The sequence below is a fragment of the Pyrus communis genome, chromosome 12 (genome assembly GCF_041283825.1).
Source record: "Pyrus communis isolate YQ-2024b chromosome 12, ASM4128382v1, whole genome shotgun sequence".
In the NCBI taxonomy this organism is placed as follows: domain Eukaryota; kingdom Viridiplantae; phylum Streptophyta; class Magnoliopsida; order Rosales; family Rosaceae; genus Pyrus; species Pyrus communis.
Genome location: NC_142576.1, coordinates 10,176,255 through 10,188,790, shown reverse-complemented (window position 1 = coordinate 10,188,790; position 12,536 = coordinate 10,176,255). Strand labels below are relative to the sequence as shown.

General features: G+C 36.0%; 1 protein-coding gene and 1 pseudogene across 1 annotated transcript; both read right to left on the bottom strand.

Moving 5' to 3' along the window:
* Positions 1 to 40: 40 nt before the first annotated feature.
* LOC148692322 (uncharacterized) lies at positions 41 to 5,675 on the bottom strand (annotated as a pseudogene).
* A 1,915-nt stretch (positions 5,676 to 7,590) lies between these two features.
* Positions 7,591 to 9,873, bottom strand: LOC137744368 (uncharacterized). Its single transcript, XM_068484199.1, has 4 exons — positions 9,691 to 9,873; positions 8,913 to 9,568; positions 8,115 to 8,535; positions 7,591 to 7,629 (listed from the first exon to the last, which is right to left on the bottom strand). The coding sequence occupies exons 1-4, from the start codon at positions 9,871 to 9,873 to the stop codon at positions 7,591 to 7,593; spliced, it is 1,299 nt and encodes a 432-aa protein (XP_068340300.1).
* Between the last annotated feature and the right edge of the window lie 2,663 nt (positions 9,874 to 12,536).

Genomic DNA, 12,536 nt, shown 5'->3' with positions numbered 1-12,536 from the left:
AAAAAATTTGAGTTCTCACAATCTACTCCCTTAAGAAAATTTAGTCCTCAAAATTTAAAAACTTACCGGAGTGAAGGAAAAGTTCTGTGTATTTTGTATGCATCTCAGTCTCCAACTCCCATGTGGTTTCTTCTACATCACCATGTTGCCACAGAACTTTGACCAACATAATAGTCTTCGTTCGTAATATCTGTTCTTTGCGATCTAGAATACGAATTGCTCTTTCTTCATATGACAATTGTTCATCCATGCTTAGCTCTCCCAATCAATTGTTGATAGTTAAGTTGTTTTCAGATTTCCTTAATTGTCTTTGTATTGTCTTATATGACAAGTTTAGGTTCTGGATCCATTTACTTTTGAAGGTCTCATATGTCCTTGTAATAGCCATGTATCATCATCATATTGATGACCTACTATGTACGGCTAAGATTGGATTTAGTGCTTAAAAGAATGAAAAGGGAAAAGTTGGTTTTATGCTCTGAAAAGAAACAGAGCAGTCGCATTCCATTAAGAAAAAGAAAAGAAAAAAAAACAGAAAGCTTTCCTTTTCCAGAGAGTTTCAAGTTTTCTTTCCTCTTCTTCATACTTCAAAACTAAACCCAGAAATTAAACACTCCATCCATAAACTTCAACATGGTATCAGAGCACAGGTTCGAATTTGAATCTGGGCGTTGTGAAATCGCGAAGCAGAAAAGGGGAAATCAACGAAATACCCTAATCTCTGACGGTTTAGTCTCAGATGGCCGGAGCTGGAGGTGGTGAGCTACGAGCTCCCATTTTCAATGGAAGTAACTATGATTTCTGGATGATCAAGCTGCGTACGATCTTCATCTCGTAGGATCTTTGGAGACTAGTTGAAAAAGGATATGAAGAACCTAAGAAAGATGAGAAAGAGCTTACAACAGCTGAAAAACTAGCACTGAAAGACAACGTCACTAAAGATGCAAAAGCACTAGGATTGATTCAAAATGCAGTCTCAAATGATATCTTTCCTCGCATAACTCAATAGGTAACCTCCAAAGCTGCTTGGGATATTCTAAAATCAGAATTTGTTGGTGATAAGAAAGTAAGATCTGTGAAATTGCAAGGGCTTAGGAGGGAATTTGAACATCTTAGAATGAAGGATGATGATTCTTTATCTAGGTATGTATCTAAACTGTTTGAGCTTGTGAATCAAATGAGGTCATGCGGGGAAGAACTTTTTGATCAAAGAATTGTACAAAAGCTTTTGATTAGTCTACCTAGGAGCTATGATTCGATTGCAGAACTTATAGAGGAAACCAAAGACACAGATACAATTAGTGTGCAAGAAGTTGTGGGTTCCTTGAAGTAACATGAACAAAGACTACAAAGGCATGCTGACTATGGTTCAGAGAAGGCTTTTTCATCCTTGAGTATCAATCCCAGAGAAGGACCAAGTTCCTCATATGGGGGTAGCTCAAAATTCAAGAACAATTGGAAGAACAAAGGCAAGAAAATGGATGTAAAATATGCAAATGTCCCAAAGAAGGAGAATCAAGGTGAAGGAACAAAGATTTCCTGTGTTCACTGCAACAAACTACATTATGAGACTTGTTGGTTTAAGGGAAAACCCAAGTGCCATAAATGTGACAGATTTGGTCACTTGGCAAATGACTGCAGAAACAAAATTGTACTTGCAGCAAATTATGCAAATGAAGTAGAGGAAGAGGGAACTATGTTTTATGCTTATCACTCAGCCTCTGTGGTGAAAAATTCTAGTGTATGGTATGTGGATAGTGCATGTAGCAATCATATGACTGGCCATGAATCCCTCTTGATTGAAGTGAACAGAAATGTGACAGCCAAAGTTAAGATGGGTACTGGTGACTTAGTTCAAGCTGTTAGACAGGGAACATTGGTTATTGACACCATACACGGAAAAAGATACATAAATGAGGTCATGTTAGTGCCAGGACTAGATGAAAACCTCTTGAGTGTAGGCCAAATGGTTGAACATGGGTACTTCTTGGTATTTGGGGATTATCTAGTGGATATCTTTGATGACAAAACCTTTGAGAACCTCTTGGCAAGGGTGCAAATGACCAACAATAGGTGTTTCCCTATGACACTTGAATATGGAAATGAAGTAGCTAGAAGAGCAATTGTTGAAGAGACCACCTAAAACTGGCATAAGAGATATGGGCATCTGAATTTCCAAAGTCTAAAATCTCTACAACAAAAGGAAATGGTTTATGGGCTACCTGAGATAAAAGATACATCTAAAGTTTGTCAAGGGTGTGCTATGGGTAAAGCTCACAGAGAGGTATTTGACAAAGAGAAAGCATGGAGAGCCACTGTACCTCTAGAATTGATCCATACTGATGTATGTGGACCAATGCAAGTCTCTACCATAAGAGGTAACAAATACTTCCTAACCTTTATTGATGATTACACCAGGATGTGCTGGGTATACCTGATGAATCTGAAATCTGAAGTTTTCAATATCTTCAAGAAGTTTAAGGCCATGGTAGAACTACAAAGTGGATTCAAAATCAAGAAGTTGAGGAGTGATAAAGGGGGAGAATACACCTCCACTGAGTTTTTGAAATTTTGTGAAGATGTTGGTTTGGAAAGACAACTCACAATTGCCTATTCCCCTCAGCAAAATGGAGTGGCTGAGAGGAAGAATAGGATAATTGTTGAGATGGCAAAGGCTATGATACATGAGAAGCATTTACCATATAATTTCTGGGGTGAAGCAGTAACAACTGCAGTCTACATTCTTAATCGATGTCCTACCAGATCACTTCATGAAGTAACACCTTTTGAAGCTTTTAGTGGCAGGAAGCCAGGAGTCAAGCACTTGAGGGTCTTTGGTTCTATATGCTACTATCACGTGCCTAGTCAACTGAGGCACAAATTGGAGGAATCTGCAACGAAGGGAATTTTCATTGGGTATGGAAAATGTGAGAAGAGGTATAAAGTGTATGACCTGCATTCCAAGAAAGTAATATTGTCTAGGAATGTCATTTTTTATGAGAACTTAGCTTGGAATTGGGAAACACAAAGGGAAATGCCTATTTCAGTTCCACTGAATGTTGAGATCAATGATAGAATCACTGAGCAAGTGGAATCAGCACCTGCTTCAGATCAAATACAAAGCGAGGACACTATTGGAACACAAGATTCAAGCGTAAGGGTCCAAAATTCAGCAACTTCTACCTCTACACCGGTTAGGTTAAGAAGATTAACTGCTATATATGCAAGGTGCAACATGTGTATCATAGAACCAGAAAATTATCAAGAAGCTGCAAAAGATAAAGCATGGCAGGCAGCTATGGATAATGAGATCTCCATGATAGAAAAAAATGAAACTTGGGAGTTGGTGGACAGATCTACATCCAAGTGGGTCATTGGAGTTAAATGGGTATATAAGATCAAACTCAATCTTGATGGTTCTATACAAAAACACAAGGCAAGACTAGTTGCTAAGGGATATTCTCAAAAGCCCGGAGTGGATTTCAATGAGACCTTTGCTTTGGTAGCAAGGATGGATACTATTAGGACACTAATAGCTCTTGCAGCCCAGAAAGGTTGGAGATTGTTCCAACTTGATGTCAAATCTACCTTCTTAAATGGAACTCTACATGAAGAGGTCTATGTAGACCAACCTAAAGGTTTTGTAATTCAGAATGCAGAAGAAAAGGTTTATAAGTTAAGGAAGGCATTATATGGCCTGAAACAAGCACCAAGGGCCTGGTACGAAGAAATTGATGCATATTTCATCTTATGTGGATTTGAGAGGAGCCCCAGTGAACCTACACTTTATGTTAAGGTAAGAAATGGTACTGAAACTATAATCATCTCAATCTATGTGGATGATATAGTTTACACTGGCAGCAATGAAGAATTGATGTCAGAATTCAAGTTTGATATGATGAACATGTATGAAATGACAGACTTGGGACTGCTGCACCATTTTCTTGGCATGGGGATTCTGCAAAGTGAAAAAGGGATCTTCATTGGGCAAAAGAAATATGCTCTATCTCTACTAGACAAGTTTGGTTTGCAGAACTGTAAACCAGTGAGCACACCACTGGCTACAAATGAAAAACTTTGCAGGAATGATGGAAGTGAATCCACTGATGAAGGAGTTTACAGGCAGATTGTGGGCAGCTTGCTATATTTAACTGCCACTAGGCCTGACATTATGTTTGCTGCATCACTGTTGGCAAGATTTATGCACTCTCCCTCCAAGAAACATCTTAGAACTGCCAAAAGGGTCCTAAGATATATACAAGGGACCATTGATTTTGAAATTGAGTTTGAGAAGGGAAAGAAAGCTGTACTTATAGGATATTGTGATAGTGACTGGAGTGGGTGTGAGGATGACATGAAGAGCACTTCCGGATATACATTCACATTTGGAAGTGGTGTGTTTTCTTGGGCCTCTGTGAAGCAACACAGTGTTGCTCTCTCAACTGCAGAAGCCGAACACGTCAGTGTAGCTGAAGCAACAACTCAAGCCATTTGGCTAAGATTTGTGTTAGAAGATTTTGGAGAAATGCAGGCAGAAGCTACTCCACTTATGTGTGACAACACATCAGCAATAGCCATGACTAAAAATCCTGTCTTCCATAAAAAATCGAAACACATAAATAGAAGGTACCATTTTATCAGAAAAGCACTGCAGCAAAATGTGATTGACATCATGTACTGCAAGAGTGAAGACCAGCTTGCTGATATTTTCACTAAGGCTCTTCCTAAAGCTCGTTTTTGTTTTCTCAGAGATCTCCTTAGTGTGAAATCAGTGAACAACTTAAGAGGGAATGTTGATAGTTAAGTTGTTTTCAGATTTCCTTAATTGTCTTTGTATTGTCTTATATGACAAGTTTAGGTTATGGATCCATTTACTTTTGAAGGTCTCATATGTCCTTGTAATAGCCATGTGTCATCATCATATTGATGACCTACTATGTACGGCTAAGATTGGATTTAGTGCTTAAAAGAATGAAAAGGGAAAAGTTGGTTTTATGCTCTGAAAAGAAATAGAGCAGTCGCATTCCATTAAGAAAAAAAAAAAAAAAAAAAACAGAAAGTTTTCCTTTTCCAGAGAATTTCAAGTTTTCTTTCCTCTTCTTCATACTTCAAAACTAAACCTAGAAATTAAACACTCCATCCATAAACTTCAACATCAATGACATGAGATGGATCAGGTTCATACTTCCGTAGCATAGAGACATGAAATACGTTGTGAATACCTGAAAGTTGAGGGGGCAACGCTGATCTATATGCCACTTCGCCAATTCGTTGCAGAATTTCAAAAGGTCCAATAAATCTTGGAGATAATTTTCCTGACTCTCCAAATCTTTTGACTCCTTTGCGAGGTGATACTTTCAAAAACACAAATCACCGACCTCGAACTTCATTGGTTTCATTCTTCGATCTGCATAGTTTTTCTGTCAACTTTGAGCTATTATAAGACATTGCTTAACTGTCTTGATCTTTTCAGTAGTCTCTTGTACAAGGTTAGGTCTTAATATCACCTTGTCACCTATTTCTACCCAACAATTAGGTGATCTACATGGTCTTCCATATATTGCTTCATATGGTGCCATTTCAACGCTTGACTGGTAACTATTGTTGTAGGCAAATTCAGCGAGTGATAAATGATCTTCCCAACTTCTTCCAAAATCTAAAATACATGCCCTCATCATGTCTTCTAAGATTTGGATGGTTCTGTCGGACTGCCCATCTGTCTGTGGATGAAAAGTAGTTCTAAAATGTAGTTGAGATCCTAAAGCTTGTTGCAAGGTTTCACAAAACTTAGAAGTAAACTTGGAATCCCAATCAAACACAATTGAAATGGGAATTCCATGTAATCTTACTATTTCTCGAATGTAAAGCTTTGCAAGTGTTTCAATGGAATTCGTTGTCTTAATTGGTAAGAAATGTGCAGACTTGGTCAAATGGTCTACAATAGCCCATATTGCATCTCGGCTTATTTGTGATTTTGGTAGTCCTATCATAAAGTCCATTGTGATATAATCCCATTTCCACTTAGTTACGGCTAGTGGTTGAAGTAAAGCTGATAGATTTTTATGTTCACTTTCACTTGTTGACAAATGAGACACTATGCTACAAATATTGTTACATCTTTCTTCGTACCATTCCACCAAAATTGACGTCGAAGATCATAATACATTTTTGTACCTCCAAGATGAATCATGTAAGAAGAACAATGGCTTTCCCGAAGAACTTCATTCCTTAATTCAAGAATTTCAGGTGCAAATAACCTTCCTGAGTATCTTAGTCCACCGTATGCAATCTCATCTGCTTCTCTGCTTGCAATCTCAGCTTGGATTGACTTCGACAAGGAATCATCTTTTTGCGCTTCAATAATCTTTCCCCCAAAAATGGTTGAGTAACCAAATTGCATAGATAAACACAATCCTTCTTTATGTCTACATGCAATTTAAACTGACAAAGAGTTTCTATCATTTTCCATTTTTGAAGATGCAAAGTTGCTACAGTTCCTCTTGATTTTCTGCTCAAAGCATTTGCCACAACATTTTCTTTTCCTGGATGATAATGTAAACTGAAGTCATAATCTTCAAGGTATTCCATCCAACGCCTTGCATTAAATTCAACTTATTCTGTGTGAATAAATACTCAAACTCTTGTGATCTGAAAAAAGTTCGAATTGCTCACCATAAAGATAATGTCTCCATGTTTCAATGCATGAACAATAGTTGCTAGCTCCAAATCATATGTTGGATAATTTCTCTCGTGCGACTTCAGTTGTCGAGATGCAAAGGCAACAACTCTATTCGACTACATTAAAACACAACCTAATCCATGTAGTGAGGCATCAATGTATACCACATAACCTACATCTCGTTCAGGAATAATTAAAACTGGAGAGGTAGTAAACCGCGTCTTTAATTCCTGAAATGATTCTTCACATTGGTTGTCCCACATAACGTAACTCCTTTCTTTGTCAATTTTGTTATTGGTGCAGCTATCAGAGAGAAATCTTGTATGAACCGTCTATAATATCCAGCTAATCCCATAAAGCTTCGTATCTCATGAACAATTTTCGGTTGATCCCAATTAAACACCGCTTCAACTTTGGAAGAATTTACTGCAATTCCTTTGTTAGAAATTACATGTCCCAAAAACTTTACTTCAACTAACCAAAATTCACATTTGGTAAATTTAGCAAATAATTGGTGTTCCCTCAAAGGCTGCAAAATGATCTTCAAGTGTTCTTTATGTTCCTTCTTGGACTTAAAGTAGATGAGAATATCATCGATGAAAATGTCGCACTGGTTAGATCCCTCTTTCCGTATGTACATGTATATGATGTGTGTGTATGTGTGTATCATGTCAAGTACGTACAGCCAGGGACGAAGGCAAAATTTCAAACCTGACTGGGCTGAACTTATCTACCGATCTAATTTTTCAGTTGAGTGCACATAGGCTTAGCCAACACCAAAGTAAAAGATTAGCAATCCCACACATTCTTAGCTTATTATGTTAATGTTGTCTATTGTAAATAATGGTGTAGGTAACAGATGATAAATCTCCAGTCATGGAGGGGCTAAACTTAGCCTCGAATTATTACGTTCAGGGATGAGGCCAGATATCTATATGGATGGGGGCATCCTAAAACAACAAAGTCAAAAATTGAAAAGCTCAAGAATTTATTAAACAAAATACTTGTGTACTTACCGATCGATAAGGTTTTTTTTCATCACAAATTGATCTAGATGAGATCGAAAAAATCTATTCATTAAGTCCATGAATGCTGCTAGGGCATTTGTTAATTCAAAAGGCATGACCAAAAATTCATAATGACCATAACAAGTTCTGAAAGCTGTCTTTGGTACATCTTCCGCCTTCACTCGAAGTTGGTGATAGCCAGAGCGAAGATCAATCTTTAAGAAGAAACAAGCATCCCTTAATTGATCAAATAAATCATCAATTCTTGGTAAAGAGTACTTATTCTTCACAGTAACTTTATTGAGTTGTCGATAATCTATACACATACGAAGAGTTCCTTTTTTCTTCTTCACAAATAGATCTGGTGCACCCCATGATGATGTACTAGGACGAATGAATCATGTCTCTTGTAGCTCCTGTAGTTATACCTTAAGCTCTTTGAGTTCTGAAGGGGTCATACGGTATGGAGGAATAGAAATTGGTGTTGTGCTAAGATATACTTCAATGGCAAACTCCACTTCTCTTTCCGGTGGTAGTTCTAACAGTTCTTCTAGAAATACATCATTGAAGTCCTTCACTATAGCAATGAATTCCATTTGCAAGTTGTTTGTAACCTCCATTGCAATACTTGTTATTAAATTCAAGTAACTGCATTCTCTTATATCCAAAATAAATTTGGGCTTAACTTTATTTCCAATTCCATGGAAACTAAATGTTTCGCCATCAGGAATCTTAATAGTCACTCTTTTCTTACCGCAATCAATTATGGCATTGAAATGCGTAAGCCAATCCATCCCTAAGATGACATCATACTCCAGCATCTCTAATATGATAAGATCAAAGACAAGTCTATGATTTAATATCTCTATGAAACAAGATTTACACAATGTATTAACTTCCACACTATTTCCCATTAGAGATCCAATAACTAAAGGAGATGACATCATTTCAGACTCCAATCCAAGAATGGATGTAAATGATGTGGAAATGAAAGATTGTGTAGCACGAGAGTCAAATAGTATTCTAGCCCATGAGTTGTAAACTAAGAATATACCTTCCACCACGGCATGATCATTTTGGTCTGGTGCAGGGTCATTTCGGTCTATCACTTGTCCAACAGCATATACTTGGCCTTAAGCTAATTGCCCTGACTTTCTAGATCATTCGAGTGCCCTTGGTCTAGTTTGTGCACATGGTCCTATTGTACATTGTGGTAGTTGATTAACTGGACCTCTTGGCTGATTTTGTTGGGGCTGATAAGGAGGACGATACTGAGGCAGTGGAGCATTGAACTGTGGTTTTGAAGCACGATATTGTAATGGTGGTGCTCGAGGTGTTGGATATGGCCGCAGTTGTGGACAATCCCTTTGATAATGTCCAGTTTGCTTACAATAATAAAGTTGTCGTGCATTCTGAGCCATCTTGTATGATCCTTGTGGTTGCTGATATATCTATGAGGACTGAATTTGGAACGCTTATTACTTTGTCCTCCACTAGAATTCCTCACCTCCCAAGCTCTCTTGCCTTCAGGAGTACTTTGTTCAACTACAAGGGCTCTTTCAACGACATCAACATATTTAGTTAGCCTCAAAATATCCACATTTTCCTTGATTGCTGGTTTCAGACCTTCCTCAAATCGTTGTACTTTATTGGCCTCATTAGGAATCATCTCAGGTGCAAAACACATTAGCTCCTCGAACCTTGCTTGGTATTCGGCCACTGTCAAGTCTCGTTGAATAAGATTCGTAAATTCTCTGCCCTTTATTGCCTTTTTAGGACTAGGAAAATATTTCTCAAGAAAATTTTTCTCAAACTCAATCCAAGTAGTTATCTCATTGTCAGGCATAACCAAGACTGATTCCCACCAATGATATGCTTGTCCCTCCGAGTAAGTACAAGCAATAATCACCCTTAGATTTTCTGGAACACATTGGTTATTCATTTTCCGCTTGATTTGGCGTAGCCATTCTTCGGCTGCCATAGGGTTCAGTTCGCCTTGAATACCGGTGGTCGCGTCTTGCGAAATTCTCCTTGAATCCTCATCACTCGATTATCTTCAGTTTCATGATCAGGTCCATGATTATTCTGAGTAGTTTCCCTTTTAGCATTTGCCACTTCTTGAATAGCAAAAATGATCCCAGCATTCCCATCAAAATCATTGTCATGTTGTTCATCTAATCCGGCCATCTTAACATAAGAAAATGAAAAAAACCACATTATTATTTAGTAAAATAGTTTTTGTCATTTATTTCTACACAACTGAACACAAAATTAAAATATATATCCATCTATACATAACTAATAAAATGATAAAACCTTTGGATTCCCACCAGTAGCACACTCAATGGAAACCCAATACTTAGATACAATGTGTAATTAGTGTAATATAGGTAAATTCATTGCTCACGGTGTCAAAAGAAATTATCCATATGGATTCCGTGGTGTACACTAAAGCAATATCATGTACAAATAATAAGCTTTAGCCTAAACTGGACTAAAGCTATCATGTAGTGTTTGTCATTCAATAGATAGTCATGGAGTAAAATCTTAGATATTCCTAATAAAAATTGAAGCTTATAAATAGGTCTGGCAAACGGGTCGTGTTTGTCGTGTTCGTGTCGTTTTCATATAACACCTATTATTTTAACGGGTCATGTCGTGTCACACCCTTTATCTTAACGGGTCCTTAACAGGTTGGGTCACTTTACCCAACCCGACCCGTTATGACCTGTTAAGAAAAATATATATTTTTTCTTAAATTTGCACATATCATACATTGTCACATAAATATTACTTCAAAACATTAAAATACATTTGTCGTTTAAGTACTACATCTACACTCGAACATAAGAGTCTAATAAACAAACATCCATACACTACTAGTCTATTACAAAATATTAAATTTGCAAGGATATGCAAAATGAAAGAGTTTTTGTTTTCAAGGTTGTGAAGCCTTTCTCAAAAGTTTAAACCTTGCCAATGGAACTCAAAGCTTGCATGTTATTCCTTTTACAAAATCCTCAATTTTCATCAATCATCATGACATAAGATTTTGTGGTATCCACTAGTGTAAATATTTTAAATTAAAGATCGAGTTCATTCATTGTATTCATATAGGGTCAAGAAGTGTAGCTGTAAAAAATTATCAAACTCGGAGTTAAAATAACTGTTAAATCGTGATTTTTCGTTGATAACTGTCGAAAAGTTTTGTCCCGTTACTTGATCTCTGAATGTTTGTTTTTTGCAATTTTTGGTGTATGCGATCTCAAAGTATATACAAACATGTTTGACAGTTGGATCATTGAAACCAGTTTCGTAGAATGTGTATCCCATCAAAACAATAGATACACTAACACTTCAGAGTTTATTCATACTTTCATTAAGTATAATGTCAGATTTTGTGGTATCTACTAGTGTAAATATTTCAAATTGAAGATCGAGTTCATTCATTGTATTCGTATAGGGTCAAGGACTTTAGTTGTAAAAAATCATCAAAATCAAAGTTAAAATAACCATCGTAATTTTTTGTTGATAACCGTCGAAAAGTTTTGTCCCGTTATTTAATCTCTGAATGTTTGTTTTTGCGATTTTTGACGTATGCGATCTTGAAGCATATAGAAACAAGTTTGACGATTGGATCGTTGAAATTAGTTTCGTAGAATGAGTAGCCCATCAAAATGATAGATTCACTAACACTTAGAGTTTATTTATACTTTCATTAAGTATAACATAAAATTTTGTGATATCCACTAGTGTAAATATTTTAAATTGAAAATCGAATTCATATAAGGTCAAGGAGTGTAGCTGTAGAAAATCATCAAAATTAAAGTTAAAATAACCGTTAAATCATGATTTTTTGTTGATAACCGTCGAAAAGTTTTGTCACGTTACTTAATCTCTTATGTTTTTTTTTTGCAATTTTTGGCATATGTGATCTCGAAGTATATACAAACATGTTTGACTGTTGGATCGTTGAAACTGGTTTCGTAGAATGCGTATCCCATCAAAACTATAGATTCACTAACATGTAAAAGTTTATTCATACTTTCATTAAGTATAACATAAGATTTTGTGGTATCCACAAGTGTAAATATTTTAAATTGAAGATCAAGTTCATTCATTGTATTCATATTGGGTCAAGGAGTGTAGCTGTAAAAAAATCATCAAAATTGGAGTTAAAATAACCGTTAAATCGTGATTTTTCGTTGATAACTGTCGAAAAGTTTTGTCCCATTACTTGATCTCTGAATGTTTGTTTTTTGTGATTTTTTGCTGATGCTATCTTGAAGCATATACAAACAAGTTTGATGGTTGGATCGTGGAAATTAGTTTCGTAGAATTCGTAATTTCGTATTCCATCAAGTTCAATGGTGTGTGTGTGTATATATATATATATATATGTATATTTATTAAGTAGATTTAAATTTATTTATTTTGTACATATAAACTTAAGAAATTGAATGGTATGTATATTTAAACCAATCCAATGGTCACCAATTTTTAATATTTAATTTAATATATATATATATATATATAATTCTTATAATTTTTAGGGGTATAAAATTGTTAAATTAACATATATAATTATTATAGTATTTTTTTTTAGGGTTATAAAATTATAAAATTAATACTTTTTTTATTGTGTATCGTGTTACCCACGTATATACCCGAACAACCCGTTAAATGGTAGAACCATGAGGAATTGCCAGACCTACTTATAAACATCTTGCATGAGCAATGATCTACTAAGAAGATCTTTGTACTTATTTAGAGCGTATGAGTATGGAAAATTATTTAGTACACGGTAGAAAATGTAATAATGAACGTAAAGATCTGTAAGAAATTTAAAA

What these genes read in the sequence shown, in the direction of transcription:
- LOC137744368 (XM_068484199.1), bottom strand. Translation starts at nt 9,873, where the DNA reads ATGGCCGGATTAGATGAACAACATGACAATGATTTTGATGGGAATGCT. An exon ending in AAAATCAGCCAAGAGGTCCA is followed by an intron (nt 8,536 to 8,912) that starts GTTAATCAACTA and finishes ATTAAATCATAG; the next exon opens with ACTTGTCTTTGATCTTATCA. An exon ending in CAGAACTCAAAGAGCTTAAG is followed by an intron (nt 7,630 to 8,114) that starts GTATAACTACAG and finishes TTGTTGTTTTAG; the next exon opens with GATGCCCCCATCCATATAGA.